This window comes from Melopsittacus undulatus, chromosome 5 (assembly GCF_012275295.1).
Source record: "Melopsittacus undulatus isolate bMelUnd1 chromosome 5, bMelUnd1.mat.Z, whole genome shotgun sequence".
Classification (NCBI taxonomy): domain Eukaryota; kingdom Metazoa; phylum Chordata; class Aves; order Psittaciformes; family Psittaculidae; genus Melopsittacus; species Melopsittacus undulatus.
The window spans coordinates 74,367,281-74,390,672 of NC_047531.1; the positions used below are offsets into that span (position 1 = coordinate 74,367,281).

Consider the following 23,392-nt stretch of genomic DNA (forward strand, 5'->3'; position numbering starts at 1 on the left):
CAGCTTTCAGGGGATGCAGAATTACTGTGACAAGTTTATTCATATCATTGCTTTTCATTACCATAAATTTTGTAACAAATTACCATTATTTTTGCAGGACACAATGAAATTCTACAGAAGGATAAAAATGACAGGTTAAGGGAAGTAATTGACCTCCAGACACAGCTGAAAGCCTCTGATTTGGAGAAACAGCAGTTAAGGGTAAGTTGCAAGGATCATCCTGGGCAAGACAATTAGACAATGGTTATCTAGGAGGAGTTGTTTAATGTCTAAACTAATATTTAATGGCAAAGTCAATTTCTGAGCATTATGTTTATGAAGCCCAGGTTTTTTTTTAGTTAATGTGTTGTTCATGGGTAGATTTTTGTGTCTCTAGAGAACATGCTTATTATTATGTCATCATTTACCACTTAAGTTGTAGACATGTATTTCCCGAGTTCCAGATAAAGGTAGTGTATTCCTTCATTCTTTTTAATAGGAAGAAACAACAAAGCTGAGAAGAGAACTAGAAAACTATGGCCCTTCCTTTTTTGAAGAAATTGAAGATCTGAAATATAACTACAGTGAAGAAGTTAAAAAAAATATTATCTTAGAAGAGAAACTAAAGCAGCTTTCTGGCATTCAAGGGGATAGTCCAGGCAATGTTTCTGTTGATTAACCTAGTGTTTAGTGTCCTCAGTATTGATACAGTAAATAAATTCGGGGGCAATTTCATAATATTTATTTTATCTGTTTTTTATCTTGGAATAATACAAGTCTATTAAAGTTACAATAGTTTGGCACATACCTAAGAGCACAGAATTGGATTCATCAACAGATTATGGTCAGTATTTGTATATACTGCTCAAAAATGAGTTTTACATCTCCCAGCCCCTTTGCAATACTGTATGTTAATTTAGAACAGTAATTTGGGTAATACACAGGTGTCAAGTGAAGTTGAAACCTTGGACTTCTCCTGTAAGTCAAGGCAATCATAAAACGTACTAAGTTTGCCAAGTCCCAGATCAGTAAAAACGTGTAATTCATTCTGCTGTCTCGTGCTATCATCCTTAACTGTGGACTCAGGGTCAGTGTGCTGACTATCTGTTCTTATATCCCTGACTATTTTTACCTCAGATTTTAGAAAATCCAAGAACAAAGAATTGAAAATAAAGTTATGGGAGTATTTCAACCAGTCTAATGATAATTTTTCATTTTGTGTATTTTATATAGCTGGATGTATACTTTTACAGCACACATAAAGCCAACTCAAAACACTCACACAGTCTCACCTTTATTATTTATATGTCATCTTTCTTAATATGCCCTTGATGAAGTTTCCTAATTGAGATGCAGTTTGAAAATGGGTGTTATTAAGCCAAGTCATGTCTCAAATTACTGAGGATCTCTAAAAGAGAAGTTTACTTTCTTTTATGCTTTTTTTCTCAAAACAGTAGAAGTACTTAAGTAGCATATAGCTTGAGTAGGCTTTTGAGTAATAGTATAATGTTGCAGCTTACCAGTTAAGTAATGCCAATGAAAAGTTTTCCACCAAAAGAAACTGTTACAACTTAGAAAAATAAATTAAAAAATGCAGTTTTAGGGTCCCACCTGAAATACATCCTTTACTGTTAAAAAACAAAATCCTACGTACAACAGTGTCATAATAATTATATTTATAAAAGTGCAAGCTAGGGAACTTTTACAATTGATTGCACTCATGAGCTAAGCTATTAGGACCAGCCAGTGTTAGACAGTATGCTTCTGACACTTGCTTATAACAGTTTCCAGAAACGGATTCAAAAGTTAAGAATTTTTCCAAACTGAAAATAAACGTGCTAGAAGCTAGATCTCTGCTCTGGATGTTGGATCTCTCGTTACAGAAAATCAGTCATTTAGGAAAGACTTAACATTGTACAGTACCTAGGCTGTTGCCTGAGATAGATTATTTGTGAAGAGTTCTGTGGTAGACACAAGAGGAATGTCGCTCATAAAAAATCATTTCAAGCATCAAACTTGATATCTTGGAGTCTGTCAAATCTTTGACCATTCAAGTTTGAAAAATGGTGAAACAAACTCTTTGGTTCAAAGTCACAGTCATATTTAGCTCTATTAAAAGAAATTACAACAGGCTGAGAATTCAGGTATGTCTCTGCAAGTGGCCAGCGTAAGCCAAGATGATGGCGATGGAGCTAAAATAGAAAGAAGTAAAATCAGTTTAGAGGTTTTGATATAGTAGCCCAACAGTTCCAACTTGCAGGGGGGGTGTGGGTGTGCATGTGCTTTAATTCGAGAACCCTCTGCATTGAGGCACTTAGAATCATTAAGCATTTATCTGAGTAACACACGTAACAGCAAAGCACAAGACAAACTAGAACCAAGGTGTTATCCAGAGCTTCATTAAAAAATAAAACTTGCCAGTGAATCAAAACCCACATTCTTATTAGCAATACTTGTTCTATAAGTGAACATTACAAGAAAGGAATTTTTAAGATAAAGAAATGAAGCTTTAAAATTTTGAGTGATTCCAATACTGAGAAGAAAGAAAATATTATGTTCTCAATTACTTTATGAGCATAATGTAGATAATTAAAAAGTTTAATATGTTGTCACTGTAGTGATTCACTGTCTTGACTAATTCTACTGTCATCTCACTTGCTAGGAGAACATTACTACTAAAGAATTTGGAAAGCGAGACAAGAAGTGAATACCTCACTTGAAGTAGTATGAGTTACTCTGCTGCTTCCCCCATGCCCACATATATATTTACCTTGATTAAACACCCATTATTGCAGTGCCACACAATTCCTTCCACTTTGCCTTCATTGCAGCCTTCAAACCAAGATAGTATGTCATTTTGTTTCAAAGGGGGCGGATTCTTTATTTCAAATGCTCCATGTGGCACAAGAAGATGTACAGGCTGCTTCTTGCTTCCTAATCCTATGTTAGGAGAAAAAAAAAAAACAAACTGCTCCTAGTTACGTGTGTTAAGATTTTCCTCACATTTGTTACTATGGCTATCTAAAGCACTATTAAAGGTAGACTTTTATTAGATTCTGTAACAGTTAAGAGAACTGGTTAAGGGAACAGTTAAATATGTACTTTTAAGTACCAAATGTAGCTGTTTCTTCCTTATGTAACCTTTTATTTATATATTTTCTTATGAATATAGATTAACACTTAAGCCATGCTGTTAACAACTGCATTGCTGCTTCACTGACTGTTCAATATAAGTCTCCAGCTAAGAATACAGCCATTAAACTTTTGTGTTGCATTTCCTTTACATTCTGAGAAAATGCTTAGACCAGATACTACTATTTTTCCTATCTGCCCTTGCAGGTTACCCTAACAGCAAAGCTCAGAAATCAGTTGTGCTCATACCTATTTTTGTTGTTGTAAGGATTTTACAGAGAAGCCACAACCAAAATTTAGCTCAAATTACATGTCCCTAAAAAAGTACTCATAGGATTTTGTATTTTAAAAGTTGCAATTTATGACTTTACAAGAAGAAAGAAAAAAAAATCCACACTAATAATTTTCTGCTTTAATGGAATAAAGAACATCAAAAGAGCAAGAAAAAAAGTCAAGAAAAGACGCTAACAAACAATCTTTTTTATTTTAGTATTTTAATGGTAACATTTTAAACAACTAAAGACTAATGCAAAGCATTCTTCTAGTAACTCCTGAAGAACATGCAAGTGAAAACAGGCTTAACAGACATAAGTCTCATGACAACTCAGCTTTCTGAGGCCAGCATTTTTGGGTGAGTGTTTTTTGAGCCAGCCCTTTCTCTCCTTTCTAAAAAGATTACGTTGCTATCCTGGAGCTTTTAAAAAAAAACTTATTAAAAACAAAACAAAACATCACTTTAACTCAAAAATATCACCAAACAGGAAAGTATTTAAGAAAAGACCATACAAACTTACCATATGGATTTGCATTAATATTAGTCCCAATAAGCTCCAGTGTTTGTTCTAAAATTTCTGATAATGGCACCGGACTGATTTCCAGAAGCCCTGGCTCAGCATGGTGTTTCAATACCAGTGCTATTTCAGCCTCATAATTTACAACGGATGAGTGCCAGCAATACTGCTTACTATTTTTCTCCACAGGCACCCAACCTAGGAGAAAACATTGCATTTTACTGAAGTAAATACCTGAAGTTATCAGACATGTAGTAGAACTGTACATGCATTAAAAACCAGAACAATACACACCGTTAACTATGGACAGAAAGAGTAACAAGAGAAACTGTCGTATCTCAGAGAAATGTCAGAGGAATGCAAACAGGACAACTATGCCTTCAGCTGAAGCCCTGTGAGACTGTACAGCAAACTGCAATTATTTTCATTGTGTCAGAAGAACAAAGCCTTTCTAGACAGTGAATGAATGACATTCCAATTCTTTTCTGAATATGTTAACTACTACTTTTTACTCTACAACTAATTTTAATTAACGTCAAAAATGGATTTCCCCCCACCTACTTTACCCATTCTGCATCTTAAGTACCTGGCATATGTCCATTTTCATCAGGCAAGGGATTGCCATTAGAGAACTCTATGTCCTTTGCTGGAATCCAGGTATCTGGAACAGGCTTGAAATCCTCTTCAATGTTCCAAGCAAATTCTAGATGCGTAAGTATGACATTTAGTTCCTGGCAAACTCATAGCCAATTTTACGTTTTGACTGTCTTTTAATGCAACTATTAAAATACCACTGATCTGAACTTTGTTTTACAGACAGTAGCCCCAGTTAGTATAAGCACTAAAATCCGGCACACTCAGTCTACAATTAGGATGGTGTAGTTTAAAAGTTCAAAACTAAGATGTAAAAACAGTAATCTAAATAGCCAACATTGTATTTAAAGTGGAACAAGATAAATAAGAACAAAACAGAACAGAATTTCAGTTGGAAGGGATCCACAACAACCATCCAGTCCAACTGCCTGACCAATTCGGGGCTGACCAAAACCTAAAGCATGTTGTTGTTCTTAACGGCATTGTCAAAATGCCTTTTGAACAGTGACAAGCCTGGGACATAGACCACCTCTCTAGGAAGCCTCTTCCAGTGTTTGACCACCCTCTTAGTAAAGAAAAGCTTCCTAATGTCTAAACCCTCCCCACTTCCCTTCCTCAGGAAGCTGTAGAGAGAAAATAGATCACCCCTCAGCCTCCTTTTCTGCAAATTCAACAAGCCCAAAGTACTCAGAGTACCTTCTTTCCAGCTCTATTACCACCATTGTTGCCCTCCTCCGAACACATGCAAGGACCTTAATGTCCTTCAAGCTCTAGGGCCCAGAAATGCACACTGGATTCAGGGTGAGGCTCCACCAACACTGAATACAGCAGGATAATCACCTCTTTTGAGCAGCTGCTTATACTGGTTTGATGCACCCCAGAATGCAGTTTGCCCTCTGGGCTGCCAGGGCACGCTGCTGTCAACCAGTTGAGCCTGCTGTCAACCAGAACCAACCCTAGAATTGGGCCCTGAGGAACACCACTGGTGACCAGTCCCCAGCCAAATGCAGTCCCATTCTCTACAACCTTTGGAGCTCTGCCCTTCAGCTACTTCTTCACCAAGCACACTGTGAACCTTCTTAGTCCCCACAGTTGGCCAGCCTATCCATAAGGATGCTGTCATCAGGGACAGTATCAAAAACCTTACTGAAGTCCAGAAAAACTACCTCCACCATCTTCCCTTTATTCAGTAGGCAGGTGACCTAATCATAGAAGGATACCAAATTAGTAAAACAGGACTTCGCCTTTGTAAACCCATGTGACTGTGCCAGATGACTGCATTATTCTTTAAATGACTTTCAACAGAACCAAGTAGAATCTTCTCCATGATTTTTCCTGCAACCAACATTAGACTAACAGGTCTGTAGGTCCCCTGTCTTCCCTCATGCCCTTTTTGTGGCCTGGAGTAACACTGACTAGATTCCAGTCAGCAGGGACTTCCCAACTCCCAAGTCCTTTCTGGTAGACGAGCAAGAGGGGTCCTGCCCTAACAGCACTAGCTCCCTCACGTGATGGAATGTATCCCATCAAACCCCATGGACTTGTGAACATCCAGCTGATACAGCTTGTCCCCTACAATTCCAGCATCCACACATGGCAAGTCATTCTGACTGAGAGGACCAGGCAGCCCAAGGTCTATCAGTATTATTAAAGACTGAAGTAAAACCCTCTGCTTTTTCTTCATCCCTATTAGCCAGAAGACCATATTCAACAAATACTGGCCCAATGTTTTCTTTAGACCTCATCTTGATACTAACATACATAAAAAAGCCCTTTTTGCTAACTGAAACAATACTGTCCAGTTTCAACTCTTAACTGAACTTTGGCCCTTCATGGCTTTTTCCTGCTTTTTTTTTTTTTTATGGAGAAAAAAAAAGCCTGCAGCCTGCCAGTATCTGCAGGGGGCCTATAAAGATGCTGGGGAGGGACTCTCCATTAGGGACTGTAGTGACAGGACAAGGGGTAATGGGTTAGAACTTAAACAGGAGAAGTTTAGACTGCATATAAGGAAGAAGTTCTTTACTGTAAGGGTGGTGAGACACCAGAATGGGTTGCCCAGGGAAGCTGTGAATGCTCCATCCCTGGCAGTGTTCAAGGCCTTGGGTGACATGGTTTAGTGTGAGCTGTCCCTGCCCATGGCAGGGGGGTTGGACCTAGATGATCTTAAGGTCCTTTCCAACCCTAACTACTCTACAACTCTATGATATACAAACCATGTCTCTGTAATACTCCAGCAAAGCCTGATCTTGCTTCCAGAGATTGTAGGATTTCTTTTTCCTCTTCAGCTCCAGATGTTCCCTGTTCAGCCAAGCTGGTCTTCTGCGCCCCTTGCTTGACTTACAACACAGTGGAATTACCTGCTCCTGTGCTTCTAAACAGTAGTTCTTAAAGACTGATTTGCACTTGTGGACTCTTAAGCCTTCAAAAGCAGATTCTCAGGGTACTCTGCTAACTAACTCCCTGAGTAGCTGTTCTGGGTTCAGCAGTAGCGGTCATTTTTTCTCCTTCCTGGTAGCTGGTGCAGCACTGTGTTTTGACTTTCAGGCTGGGAACTGTGCTGATAACATGTATGTTTTGAGTTACTGCTCAAATGTTTACTCTGATCAAGAACTTCGTAAGTCTCATGCTCTGCCAGGGAAGGAGGGGAGGCCGGGAGGAAGCAGAGACAGGACACCCGATCCAAGCTGGCCAAGGAGGTATTCCATACCACAGCACGTCACGCCTGGGGAGGTAATTGGGAGTTGGCTGGAAGGGCTCGAGCTAGCTCTCTTCCTGGTCGGGCTCATTTCGGTGGGTGGTATCGTATTCTCTCTCCTTGTTTATTTCCTCTATCATTGTTTTTATTGGTGGTAGCAGTAGTGATTTGTGTTGTACCTTAGTTACTGGGCTGCTTTTATCTCAGCCTGTGGGAGTTGCATTCCTTCGGTTCTCCTCCCCATCCCTCCGGGAGGGGGGTGGGGGGGTGTGTGGTGAGAGGGAGACTGAGTTGGGGTTTTAAACCACGACAGTAGCTTAAAGTTTGCTCTCCTGAAGTCCAGATAGCAACCCTGCTGTCCTTTTTTCTTACTGCTCTGAAGATTATAAACTCAACCACTACACGATCATTGTAGCTAAGACAGCCACCTACCATCATGTCCCCATGTCTCCTACTCTATTCACAAACGGGAAGTGTAAGAGGGCATCTTTCCTACTTGGCTCATTGAATACCTGTGACAAGAAGTTATCTCCTACAAACTTTCCAAGAATTTCCAAGACCTGCTCATCACAGCAGTACGATAATCCCAGCTGATGTTTGGGACATCACAATCTCTCACAAGGACACAGACTATCAATCCAGAAACATCTCTTAATTGCCTATGAAATAACTTCTTGCTGCTTGCATCCTGGCTGGCCTATTGGAAGTAGACACCCCTCTACAGTATCTCCTTTGTTTTCCATTCCCCTACTCCTCAACTGCATCACCTACTAACCATACAAACTGTAGAGTCAAACCTTTTCCCTATGCACAGTGCAACACCTCCACCTCACCTGCCCTTTCTATCCCTCTTAAATAGCCTGTAGGCCTCCCTCCCAGCACTCCAATTATGCCACTCATTCCATCAAGTATCAATAATACCAATGATATTGTAATTCTGGGAGATAACTAATACTTCCATTTCATGCTGTTTGCTTCTCATACTGCATGCACTGGTGTACAAAAATTTCAGATACACTCCTGAGCTCTCCATGCTACCAGGAGACCTGTAAACGTTCCCACAGGCATTGCCACCTACTGGCAATACCATGCCAGCCCTCATCTCACCTACTGCACTGCTTTTGGTACCCCCTTCCCCAGTCGACTCTAAAGTTCTCTTGAAGAGCAACATCAAAAAAATTTGAGTATGATCACTGACATTCCCTGCATTAGATGAGAGCCATTTTTCAAACTACATTAACTTATATTGGAAAATTAAAAAAGGTAAGAAATCTTCACCAACCTTTGCAATCTTCCAGTGAATACAAGAACTGTTTAAACTTTTTTTCAGCTTGCTTGTTAGGTTTACGATCCAGCCTAGCCCATAGATAAGGTTGCCCTAGAGTTTCCAGAGAAAGAAAACAAGCAATTTACTGAGGTGACCATATCTGCTGAAATCAAGCACATAAAAGACAAGATATGAATTCTCATTTGCAACAAGAGAAATTTTACAGCCAAAGACACTACATAAATTCATACATTCATTAGACTACATGGACCTCTGGTTACGGTAACTATTACTGCATGGTCAAGATCTTCAATGGCAGCTACATTCACAAAAGCTGTAATCCAATAAATCTCACAACAAAAGCAAAAGCTACATAAAACAAGGCTTCTACTCAGCATGAGAAAACTGCACATAGATCTGTTGCATTACCTTTGTAGGTAGTTACATAACAGCAGGTTCCATCCACCTTTTCAGTAGGAATTGCACTGTATATATCTGCCTCTATTGCCTTTGTAGTTATAGTTTCAGTAGCCAAAACTTTAAATGGCTGAAAAAAAAGACAGGTATTTTAAATCCTCATCATGGCTAGATTACTATCTTTTTTCTCATGTGGATTCTTGCTCCTGACAACTGGACTCTATAAACCAAGTCTTACTCATCCTATTCCTGATTTCTAATCCTATCAAAATACACCAGTGTTTCCTCAAGACATGGCAGCTTGGAAAATGCTCTAAGACAAAAAACCAAAGGCAATCTGTTTGCAAACTCTCTCCCCCTTTTCCACACTTGATTATTATTTAGAGACAATTTTGCCATTTTATGCGCTTCAAGTAATACATATACACTAGAAGGATTCCAGGCTAATGCTGCAATATTTGGAGATGTGCCTTCCTGTATGACAATGGCAACAGAAATTCATCCCAATGAGCTGCTCCAAACTCTCAGTCTGGAGCTGAAAGCCAACAGCACCATTTTATGCCATGAAATACACAGGCCAGTGCAACATAAGGTAGCAAAATCATCCTGGTGTTACACACTTCGTATCAGAGCTGCCAATTAAACAGTCTTCCACTTCAAAGAGCAAAGACATAAGTGATCCAGGCATCTGAAATAAACAGCAAACCACAACTATTCCAAATTTCTAAGCCGGGTTCTGTAACAGCATTACTGTAAACATATCACCAGTTGTGTTTGGATTCAAATGTTTCTGCAAAACCATCTCCTCTCCCTCCTCTCTCACAGGACACCTATGAGTTGCAATTCTCAAAACAACTCTGAATTCATAAAATGAGAACCTTCTACAGGTTTTCTTGCATAAATGGGCTGTTTCCTATTTTAGAAACCAGATTTGTAATCATCTATGACAATTTTATGAAAATTACATGAAAAGCTTTCAGGGTAGGAAGGTAAAATTCCCGTTGGTTTTCTGAACACCACCTCCCCCCCCCCTTTCTTCCCTAGCAAACAGAACCCCCTCTGGAATTCTCGCCTGCAGTTTGAAAAAAGGGAAAACACAGCATATGCCAGTTCTAGATCTAATCCCCTAAGGGTTTCTTCTGTATGAATTAAAAATATATATAGGGAGACCCTTACATGACCATTACCATGATGGTGTTGCTACTCAGAGTTGAACAACTCAGTTAGTGAAGTCTTGGCAATCATTTCAGCTCTTCCGCCCAGAAGTGAAATACTAAAGGGTCAAAGTCACCCACATGGATACAAGTTCACCATGCAGCTGACAGAAAACGGCACTGCTACTAAAACCAGGTAAGAAAGATTGAAGGCAGCCTACAGCTAGAGAAGGGAATCACACCCCAGTTTGTCTTGACACTGCCATTTCCATCTCAGGAAGTTGTCACATTGATTAGGATCCACAACTTTTCCCTTATTAGATATCCCACGTTTTAGAACCCCAAGATAAGTCTTCTCGCATAACCTGTTACTGCCTGGATCACAACCAAAAAGAAAAGAGAAAAAAACGTGTTTATTCCCCACAAGGCTCACAGGCGGGCACGGCACGACAGTTTTACACAACTCCCAGTCTGTCCATGCTGGAGCAGGCTCGTTCCTTGCCCTGACCATTCCCGACACTGGCGTGAGCACCTGGATGCGCCACCGTCCATTCGCCAGAGACCCGCAGCCAAACCCCTCACCACTCGGCTGACTCACCCCCTCGGCTGGGCTCCGGTCAGCTCGGCTCGGCACCTGGCTCGGCACCGGCCTCGGCCCAACCGCGGAGAACGAGACCCCCACCTCCTACCGCCCTCCAGACCCCATGCCGCCACGACCACCTGCCGCTCCCGCTTCGCTGAAGGCTCATCCTTCACTTCCGTCACGAACAAACACGGCACCTTCCGCTGCACCGCGCCCCGGCGCCTCATGATCCCGGTCCCAGCTCCAAACCCCTCCCACCGCCGCCAGCCCCGCGCCGAGCCCACACTGCGCCTGCGCCGCTCCCGCGGAGCGCCACGGGAGGTGGAGCCCGGTCCTGCCCTCCCGCCGGCATCTGCTGCACGGCCCTGGGCGCGGTGGGATGAACGTGGCTGTCCGTTTCCAGCGGCTCGCAGCCTGGGGTCGGTTCCGCCGCTCTGCGGCGCCCCGCCCGCCTGCCGGCCTGGGACAGCCCCTTTCTCCACAGCGGCGACAGCTCCCGCCGGGCCAGGGCCGACCCGGCCGCCACAGCTGTGCTCGGAGATGGGTCCAGGCGGCCGCGAGGCTGAGGCCGAGGCCGGCCTGAGGCCCCAAGCTGTGGGGACCTCTCCATGAGGACAGCCGCCTCCTGTCCTTCCCCAGGCTCTCTGCCTCGGCCTACAACCCTTGAGTGTCTGCCGGGTTGGCTGTGCCTGGATGCCAGGCACCCACCAAAGCTGCTCTCTCTCTGTCACTGCCCTCTTCAGCTGCACAGAGGGGAGAACATACAATGAAAGGCTCGGGGGTCGACACAAGGACACGGGCAGAGATCACTCACCCTTTTCTCTCAGTTTATTGCCAATCGCAACCGAGAGGGGCGTGAAAAAATAAAAGTCAAATCTCCCAATGCCTTCACCCCACAAGTGTCTTCCCTGTTGGCACTGGCCCTGTTGGACACATGGGAAGCCTCCAGCAACTTCTCCCTGTAGCCCCCAGCTACCACATCTTTGCCACACAAACCCAGTGCAGTTCTTCCTGACCAGCCTTGCTTCTGTGCCCCATGTAAGCCCAGCCGCACAACTACAGAGCCTCTGTGTGGATAGCCCCTGGCACGGCTGATCTGTCCTTCCTAGGGCTGTTCCTGCCCACTGATGGCTCCTTACTCATGGCCTTCATCTGCTTTCCTGAATTCTCTTTCCCCTGTGTGCCCCAGTCCATCCTGCCCTGGCACACCAATGCCGTACAGCACTGCTGTGCTCTGCTGACTTGTCCTGTGAGTCTAGTCACCATGCACTGCTGGGTTGGGTTCTCATGGAGTTTTTCTGATTTGGTTGGTTTTGTGTTGTTTGTGTTTTTGTGTTGTTCCTTCTCCCAAGGAACCACTGGTCTGATGCACTTCTGATGCTGCTATGAGCCACTGATTCTTTTTCTTGCAGTTTACCTTGTATCCTTCCGTTTGGTTTCATCTCTATCCTTATTACTCTCAAAACAATGGCATTTTTCTCTCCAGAGGTCATTTCTCCTTTTCTGTGCTTCCATTTCTGTTTTACTACCAAGTTCCCATGTTTTGTTCCCACAGTGCACGGAAACATTCATCTCCAAGTCCCTGATGTCAAATCTACAGCTTCTTCTCCTCCACCGATATTTGTTATTCAGAGAATGCCTAGGACCTGAATGGGATCAGAGCTGTTCTTTAGGGACACGAGTGTCCGCTGCTCTTTCTGCTGTAGCTGTGGCACTGGACATCACAGAAACAAGATAAAACAATGAACCCCAGCAGTGTAAGCAGTTAACACCTAGCACCCTACTAGCGGGAAGCAGCAATCCACAGAAAGAAGTGCAGTAAAAAACGTGGGGCACAATGACTTGGGTTAAAACCACTCAAAGAATAATGTTCATCTTGGTGTTCTCAAAGATTTGTTTCCAAGACTGCAGGTTCTACGGGAAGAAGTTGAGTATTATTTAAGCACCACAAGATGGGTTTGTTTCAGCATACGTGAAAGAAAACTGGGGTGGGAGAATAGGAGCCTCTTTGAGATGGTCTGCTTTTCTATACTTTGATGAAATGAGATCAAGGAAGATGCTCAAGCTGGACAGGCCACATGGAACCATCACGCTGATGTCACCAACTAGAGGAGCCGTTGACAACCACGAAGCATTCTACGGAACACAGACTAGGGAACATCCGTTGAACATTCTCTACTGGCTGCAACTGCTTTCGTCAGCTCAGCACGTCTGTAGAGTGTGACGGAGGTGAAAATGGCCATGAATGGGACAGAATGCTATTTCCAGTTTTATTCCCCCTATGCACAGGTAAATACTTTAGGTCTTAGAGTGGTTTGTATCCTTGATTTTCTTGATATCTCCATGTTGAAAGGGAGGACTATTATGTAAACTTTCAAGTTGACATGGCACTCTGTCTGTGTCACGGCAGTAAATCAAAAATAAATCAAAATACATCATTTTCTGAGGTGATGAGAAGACCTAAAGGTAATCTAAACTATATGCAATCTCAACTGGGCACAGGCAATCAAAGGACACAGAAGTTAGAAATCACACCTATAGACCACTCATCACTTTCTTACTGAGTCAACATTATCCTGATTCTGAACAAATAGACCATATTTGTAATTTGGTTTTGTAGGAACTTCCAGAATTCCTGTAGTATCTCTTGTTTAAAATAAAACTCTTCCAAAAGGGATTGTCCTCAAAAAAAAATACTTAAATTCCACTGAGTGAAAATCAGGGTGGCTATATGGACTCTTGGTGGTTGCCCACATTTCATCACTGGGGGATGATTGTCACTAATGGGTGGGAAATCGGCTTTGGCTCCAGATCCCAGCAGTTCTCCAGGTATAGGCCAGTTCTCCTGACTACAGTCCAGACATGGCCTCTGTTCTTTCTAAATGTCTGGATATGGGTGAAACTGACCTTCAAATATTCTAATATTTTTACGTGTGTCTTTGTTGCCTTAAAAGTTCACTAAGAAACAACAGGTCACCTGGCATATGCAACTCTAAGCTGGGATGTGGTTTGTATCCAGGACAGAAACCTGAGTTTACATTTGTCACTGTGACACTGTTATACAGGGACTACTGCATCATCGCCCCCATTTATTAAAACCAAAATCCTTTAAAAGAGCAGAGTCCCCTTTGTGGCAGCCACGGGGGTATGGGGAACCAGTGTGACTATCCAGAAATTAATTTTCCTGGGGTGCAGATTCTGTCAGCGTGGAAAACCTCTTGGGTGTGATACTGTGCACCCGCTATGGAAATGGAGATATTTGCATCTGTTCAGTGGACTTAGAGATATGGAAATACAGGTGGAAAGGAGCAAGTCCCTTCAAAACACATATTTTAGTCTGAAAAGTGACTTTCTGCAGCCAAGTTGATGTTTCCAATGGGAATTGGAAAAAAAGATTTTTTACCAGATTTTTAAGTCTGAGTGTGCCAGGTCTGTGCAAGGATTACAACTTTTCAAATGTTTGGGTTTTTGTTTCTTGCTGGGAATCTTTGTGGGGGTTGATTTTCACTTCTCATTTCCCCACAGACCCATGTACTCTAATAGTAAGAGAGTAATTATGTAAGATTTGCACATGTACAGCAGATTTTATTCAAAGTATCTTTAAATGTTCTAAAATATCAGAATATGCTCTCAGCAAGTCTTACTTGTATGTGCACAGTAGTTACATCATGTAGTAATCCATTAAGTCCATTTTTACTAGTTCATTTACAGTATCTGAAAACTGTTTCCTCCTGCAGCAGAAGTTGAAGAACATTGCCTGCTTCTGGGACAGACAACCCTCAGGCTGTATGAGGATCAACTGTGCCTTTCTTCACAACAAACCTCGTTATATCAATGGACTTTTTCTGCCACCTACTACCAGTGAGTAAAAATATTTTCTCAACAGACTTTTCATTAGAATTCAGGAAATATACTTCTACTCTTGTTCCAGTGCTTCCATATTGTATATTAAGGTAAGGAATGTACCCAGGCAAGACAGTCCGGTATGATATGCTATAGCAAGATACCGAATTCAAGGAATGGAATTGCTTTGGCATTGGAATAGGCTTGTTACAGAAATTTTGCCTAACATGTTACAAATCATCATAGCTACCACTGATATGAAAGATAAAGTCATGAATGGTAGCTTAGATTGCTGAGATCCACAGAGCAGCAATGGTTTTGACTTGAGTATTTGGTAGATTAAATCTCTCTGGTATTGCTCCTGCTCTTTTCTGCAGATACTCCTTTGCCACAGGGTGATGAAGAAGGGATTCTGTCTCCAGCCCAATGTCAGGGATCACTCACAGGTCCAGAGAATATTGTAAGACCGATTCACCCTCCACTGATTATAAACCTCAGTGATGAAGAGGATGATGAAGAAGATAATGAAGAGAATGATGAAGAGAACTGTAAGCAAGTTTTTTCTATCCTTTATAAACAAATGGAATGGGTTTTGTAAAACATTACTATGTACTTCTCAGTCAATTGATTCATTAGAATAAGCATTATTTGAAAAAAAGAGTGGTTGACAAGTTGCTAAAAGAGTTTCCAGCAAATCTCCAAATTCTCAGACCTGACAGTCACCAGCTGTGAGTGAGGCACCATTTTCTCACTCCTGTGAAATGCCCAGGTGTATGCTTCAACAGTGTGGTATAACTCACATTCCCCTTTCTCATTAACTAGACTTTAGAAGGTGATCCCCAAATCAGATAATATGATCCACAATGCAGATGGCCATCGAATACTCTTCACAAGTCCTCATAATTCAGGGATGACATTACAGGCTTAGGAGGTATTTCTTTTCCTGGAAACAGCCTTCTGAGCTAGGGCTGTACTCACTCATCAGTGAACGTGATGGAAGTCACTGGTTTGGTTACAAAAGGCAATTGTGTGACTTCAACTAAAATAATTTGTGCCACTGATTTCCTCAATTCCGTAGGTAGTCTCATTACAGAACGTTATTCTGAAATCTAGCAAACAAAATCCATATCAAGCTCTTTCCTCATTTACCTGAATGTGTATGTTTATATACTCAGGTCCTTATGTTTTAAAAGTTTTTAAATGTGGTTGAACCATTCAGTGAATCTCATTTAGGGATGAGAGATCCATAGGGAAGGGATGAATTGCACATTGCCAGAGAGTGAAAGCGAGAGAACAGCCTGCTCTAAGGCGCACATTGCACAAATCACACTACTAATAATTTTAACTCAACACATGTTACCTTCTTACAAGGCTTGTAACTGCAATTCCCTTGCCCTTGGAAGTACCTAATCTGAAGGAATGGTTTCGCTGTCCAGAAGCAGAGGTTGTAATTGGGATGGAATTAAAAAGGAAAACTAAAACCTCAAAAATGTAATCAAGTGAAATTCATTCTGTATTTGACTGTTAGGAATTGTTGAAGGTCTTTGCCTAGCTATCTCCTAATCTTTTACAAATATTTCCCACAGATGTTTCTGACTGGGTGCCTAAGACTGCTGAGGCCTTTGAAGAGGAAAGAGCGATAAAGGAAATATGCTATAAATCTGGTAAGTATGAAAGGAGTTGTCACTCTTTTCTGAGCAGCTGTGCTGCACACACAGTAAACTTTGGGGTTTTTTCCTTCTTGATAATGTTCAGGAGATTTTTATGGGATTCAGCGGCCTGACCAGCAGCAGTCACCCAGTTGTATGTCACCATCTCAGGAGCTACGGCGCTTGGAAGCTGCCCAGGGGGACTTAAAGAAAGGCAAGTACTTTTCATCACCTCGGACAATGAGTACCACTTGTGAAATGACTCTTACAAGGAGAAACTGTGACACAGTCTGCTCCTCCTCTAAGGAGGAGTCTAAGGCATTTGCAAGTATCATAAAAATAATTTTTCTTCTTATTTGTGTGTGTGGGTATCATACACATGGTGGCTACCTGCATCAGTTGTCAATGGAATATGTGCAAATGAGCTGTTAACCCCACATGTACTTTCCAGAGATGAGCAACACTGGTCTTTCTTTTGATTTTTCTTCACAATCTTGATTTATGTAGTGTAATTTGAACCATCCTAAGATATTTTTTCCCTTTATAGTATTGACTGACCAATTTGGAACCCTAAATTATTTCACAGAATTTGGCAGATACTTGGCTTTCTCATTTCTACATTTAAAATGCATGTTATTTAATAGTTTTGATGATTTTTTTCTGGCACATGTTTATATATGTTTAAGAGTACAGATGAGAGAAACAGTAAGAAATATCTGGGTTTAAGGCAAGTCCTTAATTGTCATAAGATACATTCTGAGGAAAGGATAGAAAGATTTACCCAAAGCATTTCTTTAATTGAGTTATCTAAGGCTTTAAGTTCTGTGATGACAGGTACCTTGAGAATACCATCAGTTTGGTCAGGTAGCATTCATAAATATCAGCCATGAAAAGTGAGAAGCCAAAGAAAAGGCAGGTAACTTGTTAGCTGGTTCTTTCCTTTGGAGCCAGTGTCTTCTTTACTCTATGTACGATGGTATTTTCTTAGAGGGCATGAGTGTTATAGCTCAGCTAGTGGAGTTACTCCAGGCAGGATCCAAAGAACAGCCAAAAGAGAGAGAAGAATATAAAAAGAGAGTTGGAAGGCAACTGCACTGAACTCATGACAAGCTCACAGAGGTGGGAGGAAGCGAATGGCAGTGCCCTTCCCAGTGTTTAAATACCAGCAGCAGAAATATTCTTTCTGATGCTTTCACAGGTGACAGCAACATAGTTCCTCCAGAACTGAACAACACAAGTAGAGAAGGAGGGAGTACAGGAAGGAGAGTAGCAAAAGGGAGTATTTCCAAAACAGCTTGCAGATCCTTTGAAAATGGAGGTAAGATACTTGAGCATGAACTTCTCATAGCTGAACATTACCTTATGAATGACATATCTGTGTACATTTGGATTGGGTTGTCCACAAGTAAAATGTTTTTTTGTCTTTAGTCTTGTCTTCCAGCATGAAATCAACATTATTATTTGTTTTTTCCCTTTTAGGAAGCCACACTGCCAGCCCCAAAGTACAGCCCAGTTCCAAAACAAATGGTCAATGTAAAGATGGTGAAACTTCTTCTCTTCCACATATGAGAGAAACTGGGAGAAAGTCTTACTTCAGTTCTTCAGAACCGCGAAGATCCGCATATGTAGTCTACCGTACTGTCACTGTCACCCAAGAACCTAAGTTCGCTGAACCTAGAGGTGAGTTCCTGCTTCAAATGGAAGATTTTTAAAATGCCTCTAATAGCCCTGCCTGTGTTGTGCTACAGTTGATTGTGTCCCTGCAGGTAGAATATGAAGATTTATGGTTAAAGATGGGCAAGAGTAAATCTGATCCAATGTAACTTTCACAAGTAGGTTGCAGCAGTACACACACAAAGAAATGTAAAGATTTTATGATTGTTTTCATATTTTAGGCTTATTTTTCGTCTTTAATAAAAATAATCATAGTTGTACATTTTTGCTTTATTTTTAGTTTTCTAATAGAGCTTCTCATAATCAAGTACATAATTTGAAGTTTATGTGCCTTTCTCCTTGCCCTGTCCATGATAACTCTGGAAAATTGTTTATCTGTCACTTCATAAAAATTAGTTCTAAAGTATTTCAATAACCCTAAGTTAAAAAGTCATTTCCTCTAAACAGTTTTGGTCACCTATCTTAAACCATGTTGAATCTCCATCTCGACGTGCCTCCAGGTCTTTCCAATGAAGGGAACTTCCTTCATATGGAGAAGATAGGTTAAAGGGAATGAATCCCAAAATCAGTACTCTGTCTCAGGAACTAGCAGTTGTGGGGTTTTTATTTTTGCTTTTAATGTTTGCTTTGATAAAATGTGGACAGTTGGGTGCAGCAATTACAGAAATGGCATTCTTAAGGTGAAGACTACATCTTATCAAGCTTCCGGGTTAAAAAAGGATACAGCATGTCTAAAACAAGGTGATCAGCATTATTCTTAGAACAACCGTTACCATTTTGGTTACTGGGTTGTTTTTTTTTTTCAGCAGCTCCTGAGCCGCCTGTTCAGAAATGCTCCAAAGGAAAGAATGAGCCTGGAAAAAATAGGAGACGTGGGACACAAACAGAAAACTATGGTAATACTGCAGTGTTGGGTGTAAACTGAAAATTTCAGGTTTAGTATGGAATTAATAACGTGAATTAATGCATTTAGTATGGAAATAAGAGAAAACAAGGGTACTTAAACGTAGCGTTGCCTTTCACCTAAGTGTATTCACAAGCAGGGATAAAACAGGAGAACTGAATTATGGATTAGTTTCCTCTAAAAGCAGCTTTTTGGAAGATTTTCAGTACAGGAACATGTGCTTAGTTAAAGTCCTCAACAACCATGGCAGAATGTCCTGGGTTCAGCTGTAGCAGTACTTTTTCTCCTTCTTAGTACCTGGTGCAGTGCTATGTTTTTTGACTTTCAACCTGGGAACAACGTTGATGTCACTGATGTTTTTAGTTGTTGCTAAGTTATGTTTACTCTGATCAAGGACTTTCTCAGTCTCATGCTCTGCCAGGGAAGAAGGGAAGCTGGGAGGAAGCAGAGACAGGACACCTGCCCCAAACTAGCCAAAGGAGTATTCCATACCACAGCACATCATCCCTAGTGTATAAACTGTGGGGAGTTACCCAGAAGGCCCAGATTGCTGCTTGGGTCAGGCTGGGTATCAGTTGGCAAGTGGTGAGCAATAGCAGTTTTGTGTTATGCCTTAGTTACTGGACTGTTCTTACCTCAACCCGTGGGAGTTGCGTTTTTTCAATTCTCCTTCGCATCCCTCCGGGAGCTGGGGAAGGAGAAGTGAGCTATTGGCTGTGTGGTTCTGAGTTACCAGCTGGACTTAAACCATGCCTCGCTTGGAAGGTTCTCAGGGCCTCATGGAAAGCCTGCAAGATTACAAAAACTCGTTGAAAAGATATATATATATATATATATATAGACAGAATCTGTACTTAATCTTAGCTTCTATTTTAGAGGTGCTACAGGACTCCCTGATGCATTCATGGATACTTCAGATAATGTAGTATTTGTAATCATGTAGTATCTGATTCACCTGTCAGGCTAAGAAAGTCTTCCCAGAAAGTACATCTCAAGTGAGGAAACCATGTCTATGCTCTTCCCACAGACAAATACACCTCAGGATCCTATAATGCACCAGCTTGGGGGAAAAGAAATCCACAGGCCAAAACATTCTCCAAGACTAAAACAACCATTCAGGTAACTGCTTGATAGAGATTTTGACCATCTGGTCTCTCCCTCCTAGAAACCAAAATTTCACAGGAACAAGTTCCCCAGCCAAATCCCCAAAGATTCCAGGCAATGCTGAGCAGTCTGAAATAACAGTTAAGTGTCGTATTGATTGGCAGACATGAAATTTGGCCTGATTCCTAATTTTGTATAGTATTACTGATCTGAAGGCAAAAGTTGTACCTGCCTTTAAAGTGAGGAGCTACAGGAGGGGCTTAGGCTTGTGGCACTGGACAAAGTTCAGCAGAGACACTGCATGAGTGTGGTCTATTTGTCTCTCTTTGTCTGCTTATGTAGCATCTTCAAAAGCCAAACACTGATCAGCCACTGTCCGAATTCATGAAAGGAATCAGGCTAGCAAACATTCACAGGATGCCCTGAGGGCCCAAAATTAATAGATCTTACAGCTGAGCAGAGAGCAGAGATGACAACTTGACCTTGTCTCCTGTGTTGACAGTTTACTACTTAAACTGCTTCTGAAAGAGCGTATAGTTTTGCCATAGGAAATTATGCACAAAATGCTTGTTTCTATTTTGACAACAGAGACAAGAAGACATGGAAGTGAACCGAAAAGGAAAAGTACGTGAAGACGGGAGGGAGATGAAGCGATACCTTGAATTCAGAAGAAAAACCTGAATTGAAATAAGGAAATATTCAAATGAAAAAAACAAAGATGATAATATTGCAAATTCAAATAATAAGATGCAGGAAGTACACGTGATGTGTCAAAACTCCTCAGAAACTTTGAAAGAGTGCCCTGAATTATCACATATAAAGTTCATAAATATATTAAAGAAGTTTAAACTCTTACAAAAGTTTGTTCCGTGTATTGATTTTTGCAAATCTTTTTCATGCATAATTAGTAGTATGAATAGAAGCAATTAGTTTTACTTAGCAATTGCAGAGGACTTAATGTTAATTGCAACAATACTGCATTCCAGAAGGTAGCTTCTTTTGGGGTGAAAACCAGATTCTTAGATGGTTTAGTGGTATGGCTGATGTTTTGGGGCTCAGTCAGAGTTTGATCTTGAGATTTTGCCATTTTAGCAGAGCAGCAGAGCTGTGGACATCATTGTAGTACATTATGCCTTGCAGCAATATTTTATATAGTGTATGTCCTAGGCAATTTAAAATCTCAATTCAGAGGGATGCTGTGTCCAGTCACATAAGACCTCCTGCCTGGCCTCATCTCTGACAGTGCAACGAGAAGTTCTCAGATGATCATCTGTTCTGGTTGACAGTAGAATTGAGGAATAGAGTTGCTTTTTGGGGGAAGTCCTGTAAGATCTCAAATGGGGTCACTTTTCTCTGGACAGGATCTGCAGGCTTTTCTCGGCATTGATTGGATTTGATATTGGACAATTTGGGGCTGCCAGCATCTGAATGGTAATATGATTATCCATAGTATCCTCCTGGTCTTTTTGGTGTGATCTCCAAACCCCTACGTTGTAAGAGCTGCTTTATAGGATCTGAGCATCATACCAGCTGAGATCATAAAGAAACAGCACCTCCTGGTGCAGTTTAACCCAACTCCCCAGCCTGAGAAGTCAACCTACCAAGCCAAAGTCAAAAGCAAATAGTTATCAAGTCTCTTAACATGCCACTGTTCCCAGCAGAGTATCGGGCTAAGTGTCAGGCCCAGCTCAAGGGAAAAAACCAGACATGTGGGAGGAGAATGACTTGGCCATGAGAGCAATACTTGTCTGATTGTGGATTGTTGTGGAACCAGAGCCTCATTACAATATCTGTTCATTTTTCACTGGATCTTCCTGCAGAGAAATTACAGATACAGTTCTCTTTAGTCGTTACTTGCTCAAGCTGGCAGGTCACAGATAGTGTGAAACACCTCATCATTGTACAATAAATATACAGTTCAACAATCTATTAACAGTTCCTGTGAGGTGTTTACTACTCTTGGCTGATATCAGAGGAACAGGAAGGGATCAGTGGGTTGTATGATGAAATCATTATATAAGATTTTCCTGTAGCACATTCCAAGATCCACTAACATAATAAAAAGACATGCATGTTTTCCAGATCACAGGTGAATTCCATCTTATGTTCCTTAATCCCCTTGTGCCTGGTTGTCTCCATCATTAGGGCCCCAAGGAGGAGCCAAAGGCACTGGGGGATATTCATCACTTCATGCCATGAGGTCCTAAAGATTGCATTTCTGTTTTCATATACCCACTGCATGACAGATCACCCACACTGGTTAAAATTAACAGTACTTGAAAGTAAGTTCTGAGATGATATGCCAAAGATCAGAGTTGGAGGGCTACTGCAAGAGAGTTGAATTTACCCTAGTATTCTGTATGCATGTGCATTATCTGCTGGTGAATTGAAAGGAGAAGAGGAAAGAAATTTGTTGCTTTCACCTTATACATATTAAAGCATTCTACACTTTTTCTAGGTGGTACTTCTAACAGCACATCATTTAGAATAGGGGAATCATCTTAAATAAGTAAGCAGATTAACAGAGGTACCACCTATATTTTATTAATAGTTTGCAAAGATTCCAGCCAGAGATTCTACATTCTTGAATAAACTTATACAGCTGAATTGAAACCACCAAGTCCCAGCATCTTAGTAGCACTGGTATTTTAGATCAGCTGTTTATTACTTAAGGTAGCAAAGTCCATCTCTACTCAACACCCAAATATGAAAAAATGGGTTGTAAAATAAAAACAAAGTGAAACTTCCCCAGGAATTATAAAGATCTCTTAGAAACGAAGGATTTTTACAATATCCTTCTAATGAAGACATTTACTTATAAAATATCCCTTGTATAGCAATGCTTTATGTAAACTGCTACATTTCTTTTTAAAAAAGGCTGTCGATTATTTAAGTATCTCTGCAGTCACTAGGGGTCAGTGCAGCCCCAGGAGTGGGCTCGAGCAACGCCCACGAGCGAACTTTAATTGGCGTGAGCTTCATTCCAGCTCTTCAGAGCTTAACCCTCTCTGCAGTGTTCTGTAATAGCTTTAAGTTAAGAGAAAAGGGTAGAGAAGGCTTGTTATGCTTCCGAATTCAGGGGGTCGGTACAACAACCTGTAAGTAAAATTGCTAAATGGCTCTTTTTAGTCTCTTAAAACACAGGCATGATGTCTCCCTACTTCTCCCTCTTCCTACAGGCTTTCCAAAAGGCATTTCTGTTACCTATTGATCTGGACAGCCCTCACCACAGCTTCTTCTCAGGGAAATAGTCTTTCCAATGAGGTGTTCATAGATTGAGAGCCTCCTTTAACCTTTCCAGTCTGGAAACCTTTTAGATAATTGTATATCTTTCCACATTCTGGTTTTTGGTTTGGTTTTGGTTTTACAGGTGAAGATAATGATAGAAACATTACTATGATATGTTATACTTGAGACACCTGTTATGCTTCAAACGCAAGTGAATTCCTCCTGCTTCTTTCCTCTTTTTGAATTACTAAGAAAAAGGTAATTAGCAGAACTAAGTTTATGGACTGAGAAGGTAAAGTGAACAGCCAAGACTTCACTTTGTTTAAGAGCACATATACAAAATACACTTGTGGGAGGTTTTAGGACTCATTTTGGAGC

The 23,392-nt window shown here is 41.2% G+C and overlaps 3 protein-coding genes across 3 annotated transcripts in view; 2 read left to right on the plus strand and 1 right to left on the minus strand.

Moving 5' to 3' along the window:
* Positions 1 to 716, plus strand: part of CEP290 (centrosomal protein 290) — a 47,232-nt gene extending 46,516 nt beyond the window's left edge. Inside the window, exons 52-53 of the mRNA XM_034063325.1 lie at positions 121 to 201; positions 479 to 716. Of these exons, the coding sequence (XP_033919216.1) occupies positions 121 to 201; positions 479 to 658 (261 nt within the window). The 3' untranslated portion in view covers positions 659 to 716. The remainder of the gene's footprint in view (positions 1 to 120; positions 202 to 478) is intronic.
* Positions 717 to 1,257: 541 nt separating this feature from the next.
* RLIG1 (RNA 5'-phosphate and 3'-OH ligase 1) lies at positions 1,258 to 10,882 on the minus strand. Its single transcript, XM_013128734.3, has 7 exons — positions 10,750 to 10,882; positions 8,888 to 9,005; positions 8,474 to 8,569; positions 4,489 to 4,605; positions 3,906 to 4,100; positions 2,750 to 2,919; positions 1,258 to 2,171 (listed from the first exon to the last, which is right to left on the minus strand). Exons 1-7 carry the CDS (start codon positions 10,837 to 10,839, stop codon positions 1,983 to 1,985), a joined length of 975 nt encoding a protein of 324 aa, XP_012984188.1. The 5' UTR covers positions 10,840 to 10,882; the 3' UTR covers positions 1,258 to 1,982.
* A 1,965-nt stretch (positions 10,883 to 12,847) lies between these two features.
* LOC101878929 (uncharacterized protein C12orf50 homolog) lies at positions 12,848 to 20,467 on the plus strand. The gene is made up of 9 exons (XM_034063326.1): positions 12,848 to 12,901; positions 14,350 to 14,473; positions 14,833 to 15,003; positions 16,042 to 16,119; positions 16,211 to 16,318; positions 17,303 to 17,509; positions 17,584 to 17,784; positions 19,710 to 19,801; positions 20,375 to 20,467. Exons 1-9 carry the CDS (start codon positions 12,848 to 12,850, stop codon positions 20,465 to 20,467), a joined length of 1,128 nt encoding a protein of 375 aa, XP_033919217.1.
* Positions 20,468 to 23,392: the final 2,925 nt, after the last annotated feature.